Source organism: Eleutherodactylus coqui, chromosome 2 (genome assembly GCF_035609145.1).
Source record: "Eleutherodactylus coqui strain aEleCoq1 chromosome 2, aEleCoq1.hap1, whole genome shotgun sequence".
Taxonomy (NCBI): Eukaryota; Metazoa; Chordata; class Amphibia; order Anura; family Eleutherodactylidae; genus Eleutherodactylus; species Eleutherodactylus coqui.
The window spans coordinates 209,020,333-209,041,149 of NC_089838.1; the positions used below are offsets into that span (position 1 = coordinate 209,020,333).

The following is a 20,817-nucleotide window of genomic DNA, read 5'->3' on the forward strand; positions in this document are numbered from 1 at the left end:
TCTGAGAGAGAATCAAATGAACACCAGGGGGCACCATAGCCAGCATACCCCTGCAACATCAAAACAGGGGCATTTTTTTAACCCCTCAATGGCGTATCCCCACCCCCTTCCCCCATTTTCAGTTCTTCCTCCCCACTTTCAAAAAATCATAACTCTTATTTTTCCATTCAAGTAGTTGTCTGAGGGCTTGTTTTTTGCAGGACAAGTTGTATTTTTAATGGTACTATTTCATGTAAAATTATAATGTCCTGAAAAACATTTAAAAGTGGAGTGAAATGAGAAAAAGAAATACAATTCCACATATTTTTTTGTGGGGGGAAAGTGATGGTTTTTGCGGCATACACACTGTAGCAAAAATGACACAATAGCTTTATTCTATGGGTCGAACAATTAGGACGATACCAAATTATCTAGCTTTTATGCTGGGGCACTTTTAAAAAATAAAATATCTTTGGAATCAAATTATTTTCTGCCACCATCTTCTGACAGACAAAACGTTTTAATTTTTCCATCACTATAGCTGTGTGAGGGCATGTTCTGCAGCTTCTATTGGTACCACCTTGGAGTTCATACGACTTTTTGATTGCTTTTTATTGCACTTTTTCTTAGAGATGGGGTGACCAAAAAAGCTAAATTCTGGCATTGTACTTTTTTTTTTTTGCTATCGTTCACCGTGCGGGATAAATAATGCATTACTTTGATAGAGCGGACTTTTATGGACTCAGCGATAGCAAATATGTTTTTTTTTAATTAAATATGGTAAAAGGGATGTTTTTTTTAACTTTTATTTTTTTCTATTAATTAATAAAACTTTTTTACATTTTTTATTAGTCCTTATAGAGGAATTGAATTTGCGATAATTTGATTGCTCATGCAATATAGTGCAATACCATAGTACTGCATTATGCCACATTTTGACAGGCAGTCTATGAAAACATGCCACAGGCATTCATTCAAGACAGCCCTTAGGGGCTTCAGAAAGCTCCAGACTGCCATGGCAACTGAACGGCTCCTTGTGAACTCATTGTGCAGTGAGGCAGGGCGTTCGGGACACACGTACACCGATCAAGGTTATTAAATGCCACTGCCAGACAGTAGTCGGCCTTGATAAATATGGTGCTCCCATTCCTTACCGGTAGTCACTTTCCGTAAGAGGTTGATGCAGAATAACCATCTCAGAAGCAGTTTTCAGCATGTAGATCAGAGTTTGGAGGAATGAGTGACAGGCTAGTTCCAGATTGTAACGTTTGTAATATGGATCCGTAGTACAGATTACAGTATAACCGTATGTCATCAGTATTTTAAGCACCATTTGCCTCTGTGTATTTTATTTCCTACTGTACAAATACTGATCAGTATGTACTCAATAGAGAATAATAACACTAGAGGCAAATACGCGAAAAACAGGTCATGCTGTGTTTAAAAAAACGCTATGAAAAACAGGACAATGTGAATAGATACATAGGTTTACATTAGCTCTGTATTACGGCCTGCAAAACATGAACCAAATATAGAGCTAGTCTACACTCATCTGAAAGCGGCCATGTGGACATTTAAAACCCATCATAACTTCCATGTACGTGATCTGAGAATCTATTTCTGTGATCCGAAAGCAACACATTGACATTTATGCAATATGCTAGTTATATCACACTTGAGGTAGATCTCTAGTGTGACTTGGAAGTCACATGGCAAATGCAGCTATGGGATCCATGCAACTCAATGTGATACCTAAAAACACAAAAATCGCATCTTGGTGCCACTTGAAGCTTACAACAGCTGAACTCAAAGGTGAACAGTAACCAAGACAGTTGCAGAACTTGTCCAATTCACTTCTACTGGAGTGTGATGCAAACAAAATAAAGTGATGGAACAGTGAAAAACTTAGTCACAGATTTTTATTTGTGGTGCCTTTCCTAGCTTGTAAAAAAACAAACAAAAAAAAACGCCATGAACTTCATGCTTTTTACAAGTGTCTTGTTTTGGGGGAGTTTTTTTTTTAACCCTATAGAGAAGAATATGAGAAAATGCTTGAAAAAAAAAAAAGTTTGCAGTATATCTCATAACTTCCTATTAACCTAGAGCTAACATCTGTCCATGCTGCTTTTTTATGCGAAAAAAAGATGAAACCACCCTAATAATGCCTTTAACCCTTTCCAATCCACCGTCTAACATCTAAAGACACTCTGATTGAAGGCTGTACAGCTCCGATGTCTGAAGACGTCCGGCAGGGTATTCTTACTGTACATTACTAGCCGCTCTGTTGTCGGGGGCCTCTCCAGCATGTCCCATACCACAGTACAGGCTCTAGCCAACAGATGGCACCATTATATAACGGCAGAAAGAGAAACCCTCCTAGGAAACCCTGCATCCAAAATTGGATTGCAAAGGGTTAAAATAATGGGATGAACTGATGATGTAGTCTATACATGACCTAGTAATATTGGAACACTTTCTGAGCTGCAAAAGTTTTTATAGTGCACATATAAAATGTTGTATTTTCCCCCGAATGTCACTGTGCAGCAGCTCCACCTAATTGTCTCAAAATTGAATTTTGCGATAGAAAAAAAACAAACATCTGGATGAGCAGAAATGACCAAACATTTCTAGGCATTTGTATTATAAATCATGGAATGTGTCAGTTTCAGATTAACTTCTAACCTCGCCATGTCCCTGAAGAGAGCGCACACACCAATACCAGTGCCATAAAACAGATTTATTAACACAGCAACAGTAGGAACATCAGCAGTAAAGATGGAAAAAGTACCACAACATAAACAAAAAGGAAAGGAGGCATCGGAGCATGGGACCCCTGTACCAGATGGCCGCCTCTGCTCCCCTCACCTCCTATAACAGAGGAATTACCGAGCAGTGGGGCTCTGTAAGAGACATACCTGCCCCCTACTCCCCGTAAGATTAGGAACGTGAAGCGTCAAGGACACCTCTGTCTTCACACCGTGTATACTGTATATAGTTCTATATATGAATTGTAACACTATGGGTGTGGTTCTTTAGGTATACTGCATGTGTAGTTGCATATAAATATAAATATGAATTTATGGTATTAAAAGCATTAAGAATAAAACATTTCATATTAATACTAGTTCTGGTAATCTCTCCCCCCACAGTCTGGCAGATTGTGTGTGTATAGTGTATCAGCAGTGCTGTGTGTGTGTCATGGCTTCAGATTGTGTAATCTCCTTTTAGGGAGCATTCACACAGCGCTATTTTCTATGTCAGCTGCCAAAACCAGCATTGTGACTGAACTCCACAAAGGGACCATTCACTGTCATTAGTGAAACGGACACAACTTTGGTTCTTTTCTTATATTTGGATTATAGAATATCGTAATCGACTATCAAACTACTAACGACAACCTGTCCGTCTGTGCATGAGTGAGTGGGTTTGTGAGTGACTTACATTCTCCGCCCCTGACCACGATAATGACGTCATCAAAGGTCCTTCATCCCCAGTAAGGGAGTTACATGCTCCGTGTCTGATTACATGACGGTGACATCATCACCGGTCCTGTATGCACACGGCTGCTGTCCGGCTAGGTGTTCGTTAGTATTCCATAGCAACTGAAGCCGCAGGGGGTTTGTAGTTTGCCCGTAATCTGTACAACAATGCAGGACCTGTGATGATGTCACTGTCATGTGATATAGGGTGGAGCATGTAACTCCCTCACTGGCAATGAAGAACCTTTGATGACGTCACCGTAATCAGGGACGGAGCATGTAAGTCATTCATTCATGATGAACGTCACCATCAAGTGATCAGAGGTGGAACATGATGGTGTTGTCATCACAGGTCCATCACCAGTGCTATACTCCCCTTGATCCCTGTTGTATGGGATGAACAATGATTGTAGCAGTGCTGTGTGTGCGATGTGCATGTAGCACAGCTGTGTAGCGCATTGCACCACCAGAAACACTGGTATGATAATTTTCTAATAATTACTAGTATTATTCTACACTCCAAATATAATGAAAATGAATAAAACTTGTAAGGGCTCCTTCACACGGGCGTATTTTTCATCAGCATTTGTGGGTCCAAAATACGGAAGAAATGCAAATCTTTCCTTTATACTTCCTGTCTGTACGTTCCACTTCTGGTTTTGGCTCACAAAATACTGACGTGTAAAGGAGCCCTAAAACGGACACCAAAAGTTGTGTCATTTTCACTACTGTAAGTGAATGGTTCCATTTGGGGGTTCCGTCACAGTAGCCTTTTGTCAGCTGTGACAGAACCCTTACATAATCATGTAGTGTAGTAAATAACACTGTGTGAATGCTTCCTCATGGGTACATTGAGCTCTTTGTACTTCTGTTGCGCGAGGAGGACGTATCAATACTTCCATGGTATGTCCACCAGTTGGCTTGTAATGATGGTGGATCAATCCAGCTATACCTGCTGCAAGCTGTAGACTCGTATACACAAACCAGAAAAGAAATGGTAGAAAATGGCTGCTGGCAGCGTTAAAAGTATGAAAAAGGGGGTTGCGTTTTAAAATTTGTTAATAAAACAAAATATACTTGCTTGTAAATACGCTTATTACAATGTCTATATCAAGTCCATTGTTTTTGAGGCATGCAAGTCAATGTATGTGAGAATCCACATGTGAGTGTAATATCTGCTTAGGTATCTGCCTGACTGTGCAGGAAGGAGTGGTATAACACTGGACGTTCAAGCTTCTTAAACGGAGCCTTCTGGGGTATTCCCAGCTATTGCACACAGACCATGTTGGAGAAACTTAGAAGAGGACTATGCCATTTAGTTTTGTTCCAGTAGCCGTAGTGTCTGTGCCAGTCCCTGGGCTGTGCCAAATGCCAGGTACTGACAGCACAACCAGTCCTCCAGAGTCACTCCACCCTCTTTCTCCAGAGCTCGCTCTGCTAATCTTATTAGTAGCAATGTCCTCTTCACCTCCAGCCAGTTATGCAGAGATCCAGATCCTTGTAGAACTTCTTCTCGAGGGCCCCAAATTAAGCAGCGTAAGGCAGCCTTGGCTTGTCCCACCTGTAGCCGATCTGAAGGGCTATGCTGCAAGAGAAGCCCTGCCAGTCGCCCCAAGCCACGTGAATATGGTGAGCGACGTGGCACAGCTGGTAAGTCACAGGGTCCATATTCTCTTTCCTTCAAACCCCCATCAAGGAAAGGGTTGGGCAAGTGCAACATTTCATAGATGAGGATCCCAGTCTGAAACTCATCGCTCCTTCGGTACTGTGTTGCTCCCACAATCTCAGGAGCCATACGGGAAGGATCGCCAAGGCCCTGTGGACGCCAAACACTTTGGCTCTTCAGTTTAGCCTGGCTAAAGTTGGTGAGAAGTAATCGACCAGCACAGGTTGGGAATGCTCTCTGTTCAGAAGGACTGGTTTCCTTGGCATGCTCCTTTGGCTCCTCTGTGGCAGACCTATAACAACAACTACATCCCGACTCGCCAGGACGGCAGCTGGCAAGCAAAAGATTGTCTAGACGAAGATCACAGTGAGTAATGCCTTGTGCCTTCAAATGCTCCAGAGCGCCACAGAGTTGAAGTAGGAGCAGACACACTTGCCGTTCATACAACTCTGGCTCTCTACGATGCTGGATTTCACTTTCCCGTACAAAATCTGCAAGTGTCTGTCTGGGGGGTTTTCGGGTAATAACTACTACTCTACTCCTCCGTTTGCCTAATGAGCCTTGATTAGTGAAAGAAGTTTGTTTTTGATTTTTGTTTGTGGTCTCCTTCACTTTTTTGGGGACCTGAACATTTTCTCCTTCTCGCTCTTCTTCTTCCTCCTCTTCCTCAGATGCAGTAGGGTCCTCCCCAGGTAGTAATCGTACAGGCACCTCTGCCAAAAATTGCCCACAATCTTGCTGGATATTGAAATGTTCTGTGAGGCCCTGCCGTACAGCTAGGCAGTGGTAATATTCCCGCTGGGCTTGCTTAGATTTGCTACGGCAGATCTGGAAATAAAGAGAATGCTAAATGAATAAAGAAGACTAGGTCTACTGTCATTTACAAGTTCGGTACAAAAGTGATAAATCTTCTGAATATGCATATGGATGTAAAGTGTGATTGTTCTCAGTAAGAGAAACCAAGTAATCTTGTAGATATGATACCTTTTAATGGTTAACAAAAATACATGGTGTTATAGCGAGCTTTCGAACCTCTCAGGGTCCTTCCTCAGGCATAATGGAACAAGTCTAAATTCTATGACAAATACCAGAGACACCATGTATGTGTCATCCCATGTAATCATGTGAGTATGTTTTAATACAAATACGTCTTTAGATTTGTTCCATTGTGCCTGAGGAAGGACCCCAAGAGGTTCGAAAGGTCACTATTACATCATGTATTTTTGTTAGCCATTAAGAGGTATCATATCCACAAGAATACTTGGTTTCTCTTACCGAGAACACTTTGCTCTACTGGCTAACAGGGTACTAAATTTTTTTTACGGATGTAAATAAACACACCACAGCCCTGCACCTACAGTTCCCAAGATTTCCACTAGGGGTTCAAATTCTGATTGTGTGTAAATTGCTAATCAAAGTTACTGTGAGGGTCACTTATTTTTAATTGAGTAGAATTCTCATTAGCAGAAACTTAACAGCGTGACAATCTGTACAGCTCTCCGAACTATGTTGGTGCTACATAAACAACAACAACGGAAGCCTAGAAAATGCAAGGGAGGGATGGAGACCAAGGATAGAGAAAGGTTTCGGATTTTAAGTATCCTCCATGTTCCTGTACTTTTTAAAGCTCCCACTTCCTTCCCTCATCATCACAAAGCATTCTGCACTTCTTCAGCTCGCACACGTACATTTCCTCACACCCTGGGGTGCACATTAAGACTAGGACTCATCTTAAGAATTGCGGTAGAATGTAAAGACAAACAAAAAGAAGGTAGAAGCATATATAAATATCAAAACAATTGTCTGACAGCTGCAAAAAAGCAAAGATTACCTTTACGGCATAGTGATTTCCAGGGTCTCGTGCGTATGACGCCCGGTAATATACTGCATCTCCAGCTTGGCAACATGGTGTGGGGCTTGTTAGCCGGAAGTCTGGCCAACTTTCCAATCCAAAGCTAATTGGCTCTCTCTGTCCTGCCATGAAAATGTCCTCACAACGAGCATAGAAGCGACGCAGGGCTTCAACTTGTAATTCAGCAATCTTCCCTCCACTGCTTTTGGGTCGCTCCATGGAGTCTCCTGACTCATTCCCACCAGTCTCCCAGCTGCGCTCTGTGTCGTAAGTGGGGTTACCCAAGTTCAGCAACGGCCCAAGTGATTTATCTGGTGTCGACTGCCGAGGTGCCAGATTCTTTTTTGGAAGAGGAGGAGGAGTTGGATGAGGTTCTGGTTCATTAGGTGGGCTTCCTCCATGGGTCTGGCGAGGCTGTTTATATGGGATCATATTTGCCCGAGACGGACCTGTTGATACAGATAATTTCCCAGATTTAGACTGTGGTATATGAACCACCATTTGTGAGTACATTTGTATAAACTAATTTTCTATCTGAAGTTTGTGAGATAGCTGCTGCTCTGTTATACAGCATTCCTTTCTACTCATTAAGCTAGCTGACTGTTAGGAAATTAATCTATATTCATTTATCATATTACCCAGGCACATATCGAATACTCCTAAAATGTACAATTAGAGGTTGAAAGTACTAACTCAAGGTTTCCATGTGATTCTAGGTCACGCTGACATGGATGGAGTTGCTGTGCATTTGTCTAATGGCCTAGTACAGTTGGTCTCCTGAAATAGGAACAGTGCTATATTGATAAAGAAAACTGGAGTGCTACGAAAAAAAAAAAGCCATTGGAAGTTTCTCAAAGAGCTCATCAAACTTCCAGACCCCATTATTGTTTACACTGGAGAGAGACATTACATTGTAAAAGTAAAAAGCATACTTACTAGAGCTGAGCGAACGTACTCGGTAAGGCCGATTTCGCAATCAATCAAGCACCGCGATTTTCGAGTACTTCACTACTCGGGTGAAAAGTACTCGGGTGCGCTGTGGGGCGGGGGGTTGCAGAGGGTAGTGGGGGGTAGCAGCGGGGAACAGGGGGGAGCCCTCTCTCTCTCCCTCTCCCCCCCCCACTCCCCGCTCACCCACAGCGCACCCGAGTACTTTTCACCCGAGTAGTGAAGTACTCGAAAATCGCGGTGCTCGATTGCGAAATCGCCCTTACCAAGTACATTCACTCATCTCTAATACTTACCCTTTCAGAATAACCTCCCATGCGTGTACATGAGGAATAACACTAGATTTGGCCATTATATGACTGGTATCCTAAATGTATTACCAGTTCTTTTCCCTATGCAGGCTGCATCTTTAACTCTTTAAAGGGGTTTTCCAGGAAGAATACTATTGATGACCTATCCTCAGGTCAGGTCATTAATAGCTGGTTGGGGTCCGTTGTTAGTAAGGCACGGCTCTTATTGAAATCAACGAGATTTCAAAATCCCTTGAAAACCCCTTTAATGGTGCAGCAATACAAAATATGTTTTTTTATTCAGATTTTTTTTTAATACAAATATGGGGAAAGGTTTTTGTTTTTTTTAAAAATACTTTTATAACCTTTTTTTAAAATAATAAAACGTTTTTTTAATCGGATTTTTTTTTTGTCCCCATAGAGGACAAGAACTTGTGATGGTTTCATCACTCCTGCGGTATGATGTAATACCATAGTATCACATTATTCCGCGATCTGTCAGGCAATCTAAAAAGCCATGCCACAAGCCTGGCTTCATAGGCAATCTGCCATGGCAACTGTATGGGCTTTCAGAAGACCTTGCGATCTCATCGTGGGGAAGACGTTCGGGACCCCTGAATTCCGATTGGCCCATTTAAAGGGTTAACAGCCACGGGAAGCGGAAGTGTTAATGGCATCTGTTGCTGGCGGGTGTCAGCTGTGAGAAATAGCTTGCTCAGCTATTAACCTCTTAATGTCCTGTGTCATTAAGGGGTTAATTTTCCGTTTTCAATGAATTGGTGGGAGGAGATTAGCTGCTATGATGTCTACCATACACTGCACACATGAGAGCAGGATAGCTTCTCTATCTCTGTAGCACACCCTCATAACTAACAGTATCATGGAGGACATTATACACCAGTACTGAGCACATAGATGTGATTTCAATAGCTATGACAATTAACCCTTTGCAATCCAATTTTGGTTTCAGGGTTTCCTAGGGGGCCTTCTCTTTCTGCCATTTTACAATAACGCCATCTGTTGGCTAGAGCCACTACTGCGGCATAGGACATGCTGGAGAGGCCCCTGACAACAGAGTGTCCAGTAATATACAGTGAGAATACCATGCTGGACGTCTTCCGACATCGGAGCTATACAAGCTTCAATCAAAATGTTGGAAGAAGTCAGACAGTGGATTGGAAAGGGTTAACTCTTATTATCAACTACTGCAGCAGATCTGTGCGACTCTCTCTGCTTCTGTCTCCCTCCTCCTCCTCTCCACAGGCTTCTATGGGCAGAATGAGACAACACCCACTCCACTTTCTGTTATCCATCTCCATGTCTCTGTTACTAGAGGCATGCTTCACATGGCAACAGGCATCGGACTGCAATTTAGTGGGACCCCTAGTGGCCAGCATTTTAGAAGGATTTTTTCTATCATAAAAACAATTTCCGATAAATAAAGTCATTGGCTATCACATATGTGCATATTTGAAGAAAGTGCAGTGACCATTTAAAGTTATGAATATTGTCAAAAATTAACGCCTGGAGCTTCAATGACTATAAAATATAATTATGTAGATTAATTGCATTTATATGAAGATTTTGTAGTGTGTTTGTGTTTTAGATCGGGAAATCTATACATTAGGTAGAGGGACTGATGACAATCTCTGTACTCCACCGACTGGAATATGTTTGCACTATATAAGCAACAAGTAATAAATAAAATTAAAGCATAAAACAGTTCAAGTTGATAAAGCATTAGAAATGCAATACTGTTCATACTTCGTTCAGGTCAATAGCTTATAAAGGGGTGGTCCAGGATCTGGACGTTTTTCGAAGCCCACAAGAACCTTTAAAAATTAGAAAAAATTATTTCAAGAGAGCACATTCACATTTCAGTGGCATCATGTTCAGTTCTATCCATCATGCGAGGCCACGTGTGTGAGAATGACTTCCATGGGACCTATGGGTTCCGTCTACTGACCGTTTTTCCCTCTGGATTGTTTTGTATTAAGCTGGAGAGGAGCATGATAGAAGTGTAATACTTCTCTGACCTGCATATATGAATCTCTCTGTCCCCTGCTGTCAGTGTCCTGTCATCCAGTGTGTCCACTAGACCACAATGAAGTTATTTTCATAGTGATGAAACGTGACTGCATCCAATGGTTGCCATCCAAAGTTACCCATCTACGAATACAATGTCACTGCCTCCTGCAGTAACTGGACAACATTGGCAGGGTCAACACATCACGTGGCCTAGACAGTCAATGCGACACATGCCACGTTGTGAACATGCTGATTCACAACATGTATGCAGGCTGTAAGTAGACTTTTGACTTACCCTGTAGATGCAGTCTCTATGGCCTAGTCATCACTCTATGCAGAAGGCCTTCGCCAGTCGGGTACGGTAGCTATTTTTTGGACAGGACCCATGGGTTTACAAAAAATTCAGGACAGGACAACCCCTTTAAGGCTCTGTTCACATCTGCTACAGAGGGGCCATTTGGGGATTCAAGCACAAACTGCTAGACAAAATAGCACAGCATGCTGCATTATTTTGTCCGGGAAAATGCCGGAGGGTATGCCGAAAGCCTGATAGACCACACTATAGTGACTGGGGTTTACTGAACACCACTCTTGTCCGGCGTATGCTGAATCTGGCGCTTCTGTCTCTCTCAGTGTTTGGTTCCTATGCAGAGCCGAACAATGGAAATGAAAAGTGCTTGGGAGGATCCATCCTGTGGAGCAACACTGGTTGAAGGAATGGAACGCTTATGGAAATGGGACCTAAGAATCTCACCTAAGTTACTGTAGGTGGCTCCCCCTGGACTACAGTCAGATGAGCAGTCAGAGGCCGCACCGGAGACAGGGGCAGGGTCCTCGTGTGTCTGACCCTCAGCAGGTGCAGGTGGTGGTGAACCGTCTGCCCGGCTCTCCTCATGGGGAGTTGAAAACACCGAAGGCCCAAGTGAAGTCGAGTCTTGTACAGGCATATCATCAGGAGTACTGCATTGAGAGATACACAAAATAAAGTTAGCAGGATAATCACAGATATCAAGCCATTTTACCCTAAAAAGAAAAGTATGCCCACGATTTAGAAAGAAAATGCATGAACATCTCTGGCTAGTGCAAGTAAGTTACTAGCAAAAACAAATCTGTAGGTTCAACAAATACAGCAGCTGAAACACAGTAACATCTAGACAAAGAACTGGAAATACAACATATTAGGTGACAAACAGGCACAGGCTCACCAACGTCTACTACTGACACAGCTGCCCATTCTCTAACAGAAGGGTCTGGTTAAGTGGAGACTCCTGACCAGACTGCCCTGTGATGTGATCTAACCGGTGTGTTTACCTGTATGGGAGTGTCACCTGAGCCCTCCCCTGGACAGCTCAGCACTGATACGCACACCAGCCCCCACGCCCTTTTTAAACTCAGATAAGAAACTTAGAGAAGAAATTATTCTCCCTCCATTACCAAAACTGCCATAAAACAAACCCTTACAATCATACCTGCACATGGAAGCAGACGAGCAACAAAACGCTGGTGATCTCAAAAGCCAAAATGTTTTAGGAAGAAGAAGAATACAATGAGTAGAATAAAAACAAAAGTGAAGATCCAAGTAGTGAAAGTGCGACACATAGACACTAAAACCACACAGCAGGCTGACAGGGAAGAGGAAGGAGATGGTAAAGAATAGGAAGTGTGATAAGTATGCACAGTTGGACATCAGCTAAAACACTCATATCTGTACTAAATGGCTGCCTGCACACTGGCGGATGTGCATTGCGGAATTCTGGATTCTGCAGCAAAAGTCGCACCATAGCATGCTATGGAAAAACACAATGTCCTGCCCACAAGCGGAAATCAATTACAATTTTCCGCTCACGGAGAAGAATTCGCAGCATGCTGTGATTCTGCGCGGCTGCCGTTCGGACAGCTTCCATTAAAGTCAGTGGAAGCCATCCGTCCCGCAACCCTTCTGCAATCATCATTGCAGAAATGTTGTGGGATCAGCGTCATCGCCTAGCGGCGGCGCGGCATGATCTGTGCTGTGCACCGGCCGACACATGTGCAGCACAGATTAGAAGACAGCGGACAGGTATGCTGAGGTCACCAGCCGGGCATAGGGTTGGATCCTGCATACGGGAGCCGACCCTGCCGTGTGCAGGAGGCCTATATCTGTACTGTCCGCAATGTAGTGGTTGCGGGTCCTATTCTCGGCAGTTTGGATGAGAATAGCCCATGCTATGTGCAAAGCCCCTGAATATCAGACAGCACATGGACATAGCTACGTACATTCCCCAGTGAGGCACATTCAGGTATCTTGCAGGATGCATATGAACTCAGAAGGTTGTAAAACCCTACACCACTAACGAGAACACACAGAACGATTAGGCCTCGTTCACATGGGCGACACGGCATCACTGCGAGAAAATCGCAGCAATATCACATCGCTGGTCGTGCAAGATCGTTGCAGTTTCTCACGGTGATACCACAATTTTGTAGTGCTACAAAGTCACATGTGTTGCAACTTTGTAGCACCACATGGAAGGATTTTTGGGGTGGGGAGTCAGCTTGAAACATAAGCCCTACCCTGAAAATAAGCCCTAGTTGCAGAATTTTATTTTTATTTTTTTAAAAGTATACACCACCTAGAAACGCTGTCCGGGGCTGCTGCAGCTTCTTCCCGATCCTTGGCACTATTTTTCTTCATCTCTTCTTGCCGCAGATTGAAAAATTCACACCTTCTGGAAGCACTGGCTGTGATTGGCTGATGCTTAGCCAATCAGAGCCAGTGCTCGATGAATGGCTGTGATTGGCTAAGCGTCAGCCAATCAGAGGCAGCAATTTCAGGAGGCGGGATTTTTCAATCCCCGGGCAGAAGAGATGAAGAATAGTGTCAGGGACTGGGAGGAACCTGCAGCAGAGTCAGACAGCGCTTCTACGTGATGTATACTTTTTTAAAAATTTTCCCTGCAGCTAGTGCTTAGTTTAGGCTTTGTCAGTAGGATTTCCTACTGTCAAAGTTGCATCGCACCGCACGAAAATCGTGTGTTCATGCAATGCGATTCAGCAGAGAGCAAGGCTCCATAGGAAACCAGGGGCTACAAAACCTCACGAGTCGCGTGCAGATCGCGAGATCCACAAGGTCTGTGTGTTGGGATATTGCATACTCCAAAACATCGCTAATGTGAATTAACCCATTGGAAAGCTTGGGCTGAAGGAACACTCGATTTTGTTGCATTGTCGCTACGCAACAAATTTACGCAACTTTGTTGCCTGTGCGAACAAGACCTTATAATAATATTATTCAATTGCTTGATTATGTACAGTCCACAGTTTTTACTCATTACATGTGTTAAAGATTAACATAATTTTACTCGCAAACCATTATCTTCTAGGTTGCATCTTCTTCATCAGGCTACTACTTTATCTAGTAGTCTATATAATAATTTATAGACTATTCCAGCTGGTTTTAACCAGAACATGAAAGAACTGTCCCCCTACTTTATGGGCTCGTCTAATTTGATAACATTTTGAAGATTCGCATAATATAACTGATCTTTAGGGTATAGCAGTGTCAATACCATAACGGTATAGTAATATACAGTGTGCAACTTAAACAATAATAGAGACTTCAACATTATTGTATTTTTTTTGTCATCCAATTTATAGACAATGCAGCACTAAATTTACGCAGAAGTTTACCCCTTCATAATCACTGCAACATAAGCCTTAGTACAGACAAGATATACCTGCTAGACCTGGTCTCCGTGCCCACGCTATCCTGTGGACTTCCTGCAGCTTGCTCTTCCTCTGACCGATACATGAACACAATAGATGGTTTCTCTCCAGGCTCTGCTCGGCTTTCACTAAACCACTGGTGTCTCTGGACTGGTGGAGGTGGAAGCATGTGAATAACAGTACCATCTAGTCCAACAAGCTTTCCTTCATCTCCTCTGTCATCACAGCCCCCTTGACCACCTCCTTCCTTCTTCCTCCTAAAAAAACTCTTGAAGGATATCCAACGACGTGGCTTGCCATCTGCTGGCCGGCGTGGCTGGGTTGCAGAATCAATTGCTGAAGGTCGGTTAGTTCCAACTGGTTTTCCACGAGTTGCAAAGTGTTTGTGTAACATAGTTGCATGGTAGGGTGAAGAAGTAGAGCGTGGAGGTGGGAAAGGGGGGAGAGGTTCTTGGGTAGTAGATACAGTTGGGCTGTCATCACTGGAAAGTGCGGGAGAGTTTTTGTTTAAATTTACAGTTCCAAAAGTTTCACTTTGGGAGGAAAACAACGTTTTTGGTCTTCCTAACGAACTAGTAAATTGCTCTGGATCAGACTGGGTCTCTGGTGGTCGCTGATCATCACTACTACCTGATTCAGGAGTCAAAGCTTCTGGTGGAGAACGAGGAGGTTGGATTGATGCCACAATCTGAGACAGAACACGATTGGCACTTTCACGTGCACAACCACCTGTTTCCTGGGAGACCCTGCCGGCAGACTCCTCTTTTTTTTGTGCCTTAGCAGTGGTTTCTATTTCCTCATATGTGTGACTTGCTACACTTCCAGTCTGACGTTTTTCCTTATCTGGAGGTGGAGGAAAGGCACCACCTGAACCAACAAAACTTCTGTATATAGCTAAATTATCATAAGCACTAGGATTGATTAGGATGGGCACTTTATCAGCACTTTTACAACTGTGGGCATATTCAGGTTCATCATGAATAATAATAGGAAAAGGAGGCATTCCTGCATTGTTATAGCTGTTAAATTTGATCTCGGATAAGTTGGGAGAACGGACAGGTACAGTATGGGCAGTTAAACCAGCAGTGGGTGAAGTAGGGGCAGACTTATAATAGCTTGGTTTAGGAGCTTCTACATTTTCTGTTTTTGCAAGCTTTTGCCGTGGGCTAGTACTTGATGTCCAAACCTCCTGGTAACGGGTAGAGCTTGACTTTTTCAGCTTTGCGTTCGGTTGAGATGGGCATTCCCCAGCCATTGCAGCAGACACATCAACTACTGTGTATGGTTTACAGACTGGTTGCTCCAAGTTGACCACACGATATGGCTTAGCTTGAGCCATACCAGTATCTTGGTTCAAATCTTGTGTTGTACTATCTGGACCAGCTGGTGATGCTTTCTCTATGACATTTCCATTGCAAAAGAGTCCGCCAGATGATGATGACGATGATGAGGAAGTGGAGGATGAAGAGGAGGAGGGAGGACAAGACAAAGAATCAACCATTGATGCATCAGGGGAAGGTGACACAATGTTGCCTTCAACCTGTCCACCCACTTCACAGCCATTAAGAATCTCATCATAGCTATCATCATAGTCCACAGCACACACCCTTTGCAAGGACTTTTGACGTAATGGTACAGTATTCCATTTCTCTCGTTTCCCAAGTCTTCCTGGCACAGGAGACAGACTGCCACTTTGAAGATTTGCAAACCGTGGTTGACCTCTCATACGAATCTCCATTGCCAAAAGTTCTTCATCACTTTCTTCCCAACTCTCCCGTTCCCCCTGGTCATCTTCATCATCCTCATCCCAGCTGTCATCACCACTAGAAAATTCTGGATAGCAGAACCGCCCACCATCCATTCCAATAACTGCCCCCTCTTCTCCACTTAATGCTACTCTTCTAACACCTTTTTTTGGCCCTCCTGCATCATGCCGACTTCCAGATAAACAGCTAGCAGGTGGTTTCCTCTCTAAAGAGCGTCGATAACACTGATTGATCCGACAAAGAAAGTTTTCGCGAGGTGTACCTTCCGATGGAGGTACAGGTTCTACTAGACTCAAGCCTGCTATCTCTTTCAGCACTTCTGTGAGCCCACTGCTACTCATATGATTATTGTTAGTGACGGTTTGTTCTGCTCCCGTGTTGTTATTTGCTCGATCATCATTAGATACTACATTCTGAGCTTGTGTTCGAGAGTTTTGTGTAGGCAGTGGTGACCTAGAATGACTCTGAATTGGATGGCATACTGCTCCATCTACAGCCATCATGGTAGGTTTCACAGCTATGGTAGGTTTCTTGGCTACAGGTGGCCTGAACCCAGTAGTGGCACGTGGTCGCTGGTTGGAAATGACTTTGGCATGATTTGCTCGGTAGGGAGGTGGTGGTGGAGGAGGTGGTGGTGGTTGTTGACCAAGGTGGACTCTGCCAAGAGCCGATAACTGATGGTGACCCTTTGGCTGAAAACAGTTCTTGCACTCTCCTGGTTTCCAAACATGCTCTGTAAATGAGCCGCAAGCTGACATTATTGCAGGTACTGTAGAGCATGGCACCCGGGCAAAAACTGGAACTTCAGTTAGAAATTCATAGAAGACAGTAATGCAACAGGAAGCAGAATTAGTTCATATGCCTGAAATAAAAAAAACAAACAAAGAGTAAGTATCAAGTATGCAAAAAAAGGAAGTTACTATTTTATCTAAGAAAATCATCTAATGCATAATAAAAGCCCTAAAATCTACATAAGCACTTGATTTTACATTATGGGGGGAATTTTACTAATAGCAATTTTTCATACACTGGCCTTAGGGCAACCTTCCAGTTCCCAGACAAAAATTCTGTCTTGGGACAGAAAGGCGGGGGTAATATACTGCCTGCAGTTGTTCTTCTGTCGCCCCTCCAATCCACTGGTTCTGTGCCCCATTTTTTGTTGGCCCAAGATGGCTATAGCAATTATCTTAATGCGCACTGTGCACTGCTTTGCGACTGGCCAGTGTGGATCATGTGAGCAATACTGGCCATAAGGAAAAGATATAGTGCATTGTTAGTCTAACACTACCAATGGGATCAGGTAGTCTGAAGACTGCATTGGCCATCTTAGATGTCTGAAAACAGGACCCAGAACCAATGGATTTAAGGAATGGAAGCCAATAACAACTGCAGGTGATATACCCCCGCCCCTCTGGACCTAGGACTGAATTTTGTCCTGAAATTGTCGGGTCGCTTCAATGCAAAGTGCATGGGAGTAAAATGCAGCTAATTTATTAATAGGCGCTAGCCTCTTAATAAATTTGTTGTATCTTTGCCTATTCATGCGCCAGAAAAGCAGATGTACGCCAGCTACGAGCCGTCGTAGATGTAGAAGTCGCTAATTTTTGGGCAGTGCCTTGAAAACTTCCCATCTGTATTTCTATTTACGCAACCATTACACGTTGTATCTTATTTCACGAAGGCAAGAGAACAGGCAGATGTATAAATTACCTTTCTACCTTGATATAACGGAGCCGTGCGACATATCAGTAAATAGCTTAGAAGTAATCCTGCCCTGCTCTACTGTGCTTCTTTTACCGATTCCCTTTGCATTCGAACTCCATGGGTATCGTAGCACAATTACAACAAAACAACTGCTCCACAGTAAACGACATTGTCATATTTCTAATAAATGTACATTACACATTGACAAATACCTACCACACAGGCAGAAACTCCAACACATTGCTGCATTAAAACAGGTATACATGAAAGTAATGCCTCCATCATGCACTGCTGAAGTTGACTGTACCATGGTCACTGGCTGTGCCAAACTCCCACTCACATTAAGCTCTGCCAACCTAATTGTTTCGTAGAAAATGTATATATAGAACACTGCATCACCAGCCTCCTCCTCAGTAGCTGTCAAGTGAATGGAGAACAAGTATATACAATCAGAAGGAAATAGTAATCCTCTGCCAACTGCTTCCGTGGCCCTGCTGTCCTCCTTCCGAACACCCTCACTGCTTTAATACTCCAGGCATGGTCAGCGACCCACGAAGAAGATTTCCTGCTCAGTCTACAAGTCTTCCTCTCATGGTTGGAATGGTGACCTTTAATGACGTTTCTTAAGTCATTCCACAACTATCATTTTCCAGTGTGACCACAACAATTCCCACTGATCTTCTGGATGTACAACTATTTCCGTCCTGACCCTATAACCGGCTATTCCTATCCCGACATTCCATGAACATCTCCAGAAGCTTTCGGCTAGGATGCTCAGTTTGTGTTTCCATCCTGGCAGAAGTTTCTAATAATCCACTGACCCTTCTGCACCCTTTCCACGCCAGGCCTAAAAGCTTCATCTACGCTACCCAGCTTTGCAGCATCAGCTGTTTTCTGCAACTGGTTTCCGTTTGGTAAGGAAGGAAGACATTAAGGGTCGGATACTGCGAAGAACCCCCCCCCTATCCCTCTTACACCAACCACCACCTCAACGTCCTGCCTCTGAATCACACATGGGTGTGAGGGGGCACCTCCTCTGTCAGAGCTCTGCAGAGCATCGCTCTTTAACCCTTTCTTTAAAAGAAAGCCCAAAAAACACTCCTTTCATTGGCTCCTCCACAGGGATTTGCATAGGCTACGCATTATGTTGCCATTATACAAATACAAAACAGTTATACGGCAGTATTTCCTTCATCCTCATGTTAGTACAATACATGTAGGACATATCTACAAGTACAATACAAACCCATATAAATATACAGTATTGCCCGTGTGTCAGAAAGTTGTATTCTTCATCCATGCCCCAGCTTGTCTCTCCAGCAAGTGCTTCCAAGATTGACAGAGCACAGCATGTGCATGTGACAGTACGTAGGCGGTCTAGAAATGTGACAGCCCAGCTATGTACATGTATATATGTGCATATAGGTCCGGCTCCCTGCCTCCTGAGCCTGGGAAGAGTTACAGGAATGCTCGGTATGTCTGGGGGGGGGGGGTCAGTCTGGGAGCAGGGAAAGTATGTGCTATTTACAGGACAATATGGGGGAGGTGGCTCACCACCCAGTCCAAAGCCCCAAAGAGCATCAATGTACAATCCGATCCTCAGCAGACACCTCTTCTTTAACCGCTTGATTGCCGGCTACTATCCGATCCCCTGTGACATGTCATGCTACAGAATTAACCCAGTGTCCTGCTAAAGATCAAATTCCCATCTGTCAATGGCACAAGTCCTGCTGCAGACCTGCTGCTCCCTCTCCAGCGATGCAGAATAGCAGCAGGTCTGCTCTGCTGCCACAAACATGTCGGGCGCAAATTTAATAAGCGTTCTTCTAAAAACAGCACATGCAAAAAAATGCAGACGGTTACTTAAACCTCGGCGGTGCCAGAGTACTCTCCTCTATAGCATACTGTTCCTGCATGTCAATCCCACAGATCCATATCAAGCCAAAGCAATTCCAGCACTCACCAGAACAGGCGTTTAGCTGATCTGTCCCTGCAGAGAAAGACGGTCACACTGCGCTGATCAGCTGAATATGTATGTGACAGGACAGCCTTTGTATGACATGAAGCTGTGTGTGTGTCTGTGTGTCACAGCAATCTGGGGCTGCAGGCAAGGGAGCTGTCAGGCGGTGCCATAGCCCTGCATTGGAGTGACAGGCTGATGTAGAGTGTCAGCGTGTTGTGTGTTCCGAGCTGTGATGTGTGTGCAGGCTGTCCGCCTGTATAGTATGTCCGCTGCTGGCCTGTGTGTCTGCCTCGCTCTCTCCTGCTTCTCCCCCTGCAGGGAATGGTAAGAGCAGCAAGCAAATCATTTCCTGAAGGAGGAAGGCACACTGATTTTTTTTTCATTCTCACATCCACATAAATACGCTTCCCCCACATATACAAACGCCTGTGCTCCCATGCGCTGCACACACACAGCAGTGCACAGGCTGAAGTATGGAGCACAAAGCCAAGTGGGATTGGTAGCAATGCAATACACAGTATACTGAAATTCGGTTATTTCAGCTTTCAATAATCCAGAAACTCCGATATTGCAATACAAACGTTTTCGCTCTGAACCGCATTTCGCAAAATCATAACTAGAAAACTAAACAGGAAACACCAATTATAAGATTTTAGCCATTTTTTGTCATCCATCCTATCAGTTCCTGTGCATCACACTATGGACCTGCTACATCATATAGGTGAATGCACTTGCAAGTCACCACAACCCTACAATCCCAAAATCCTAGGCCACTGTCACGCAGGCGGTCTTTGCGACGTTCAATGCTGTCAAACACAATGGTTTGCCCATTAAAAAGAACGGGGTGCGTTTTTTAGCGCTGCTGAAAATGCGGTAGAATGTGGTAACCGCGCTTTTGACTGCGTTTTTTGAGTTCTGGCATTATCAGCGTGCTTGGCTGCGTCAAACGCTGTCAAAACGCATGTCAACGCAGTAAACCCTGCGTTAAGAAATACAGCGTTTTTACAAGCGCATGTGTGAGAGGGGCCTTAGGGCTCATTCACACGGGCATGTACATACAACATGGATCATGCAGCATTTCACCACAGCAATGATCCAGTTGTCGCCACGTATGTCAGCGATCGTGCATGCACATGACAGTGTATCTCACGCATGTGGTCATGGACATCGTGCCTTTTTGGGTTTTTTTTAAACTCCCGGCTTTGTCTTATGGCGGCATTATGTATTTATTGTCGCCCGTACGCAATGTATTGCATATGGACAGCGTTAAATATGCTACCCGTAGAGAACAATAAGGCTGTTCATGCATGATACATGGTTAAATAGAGCATGCTGCGATCTTTTTTATGCGCGTATCTACAAGCAATGTATATACACTAATGTGAGTGGATCAATGAAAATCAATGTACTTTCACGGACTCCATTCACCGCGTACTA

General features: G+C 43.8%; 1 protein-coding gene across 7 annotated transcripts in view; it reads right to left on the minus strand.

Annotated features, from left to right (window-relative positions):
• Positions 1-2,701: 2,701 nt before the first annotated feature.
• PEAK1 (pseudopodium enriched atypical kinase 1) overlaps positions 2,702-20,817 on the minus strand; it is a 53,822-nt gene continuing 35,706 nt past the window's right edge. For 4 of the 7 annotated variants that reach the window (XM_066592376.1, XM_066592371.1, XM_066592370.1 and 1 more), the window contains exons 2-5: positions 13,959-16,575; positions 10,997-11,202; positions 6,956-7,425; positions 2,702-5,952 (exon numbers count right to left, since the gene is read on the minus strand). In XM_066592376.1, coding sequence (XP_066448473.1) covers positions 4,774-5,952; positions 6,956-7,425; positions 10,997-11,202; positions 13,959-16,471 — 4,368 coding nt within the window. In that variant the 5' untranslated portion in view covers positions 16,472-16,575 and the 3' untranslated portion in view covers positions 2,702-4,773. Of the gene's footprint in view, positions 5,953-6,955; positions 7,426-10,996; positions 11,203-13,958; positions 16,576-17,633; positions 18,281-18,663; positions 18,793-19,380; positions 19,745-20,817 lie in introns of those variants that run through there. The other 3 variants (XM_066592372.1, XM_066592373.1, XM_066592374.1) reach the window with 3 other exon arrangements.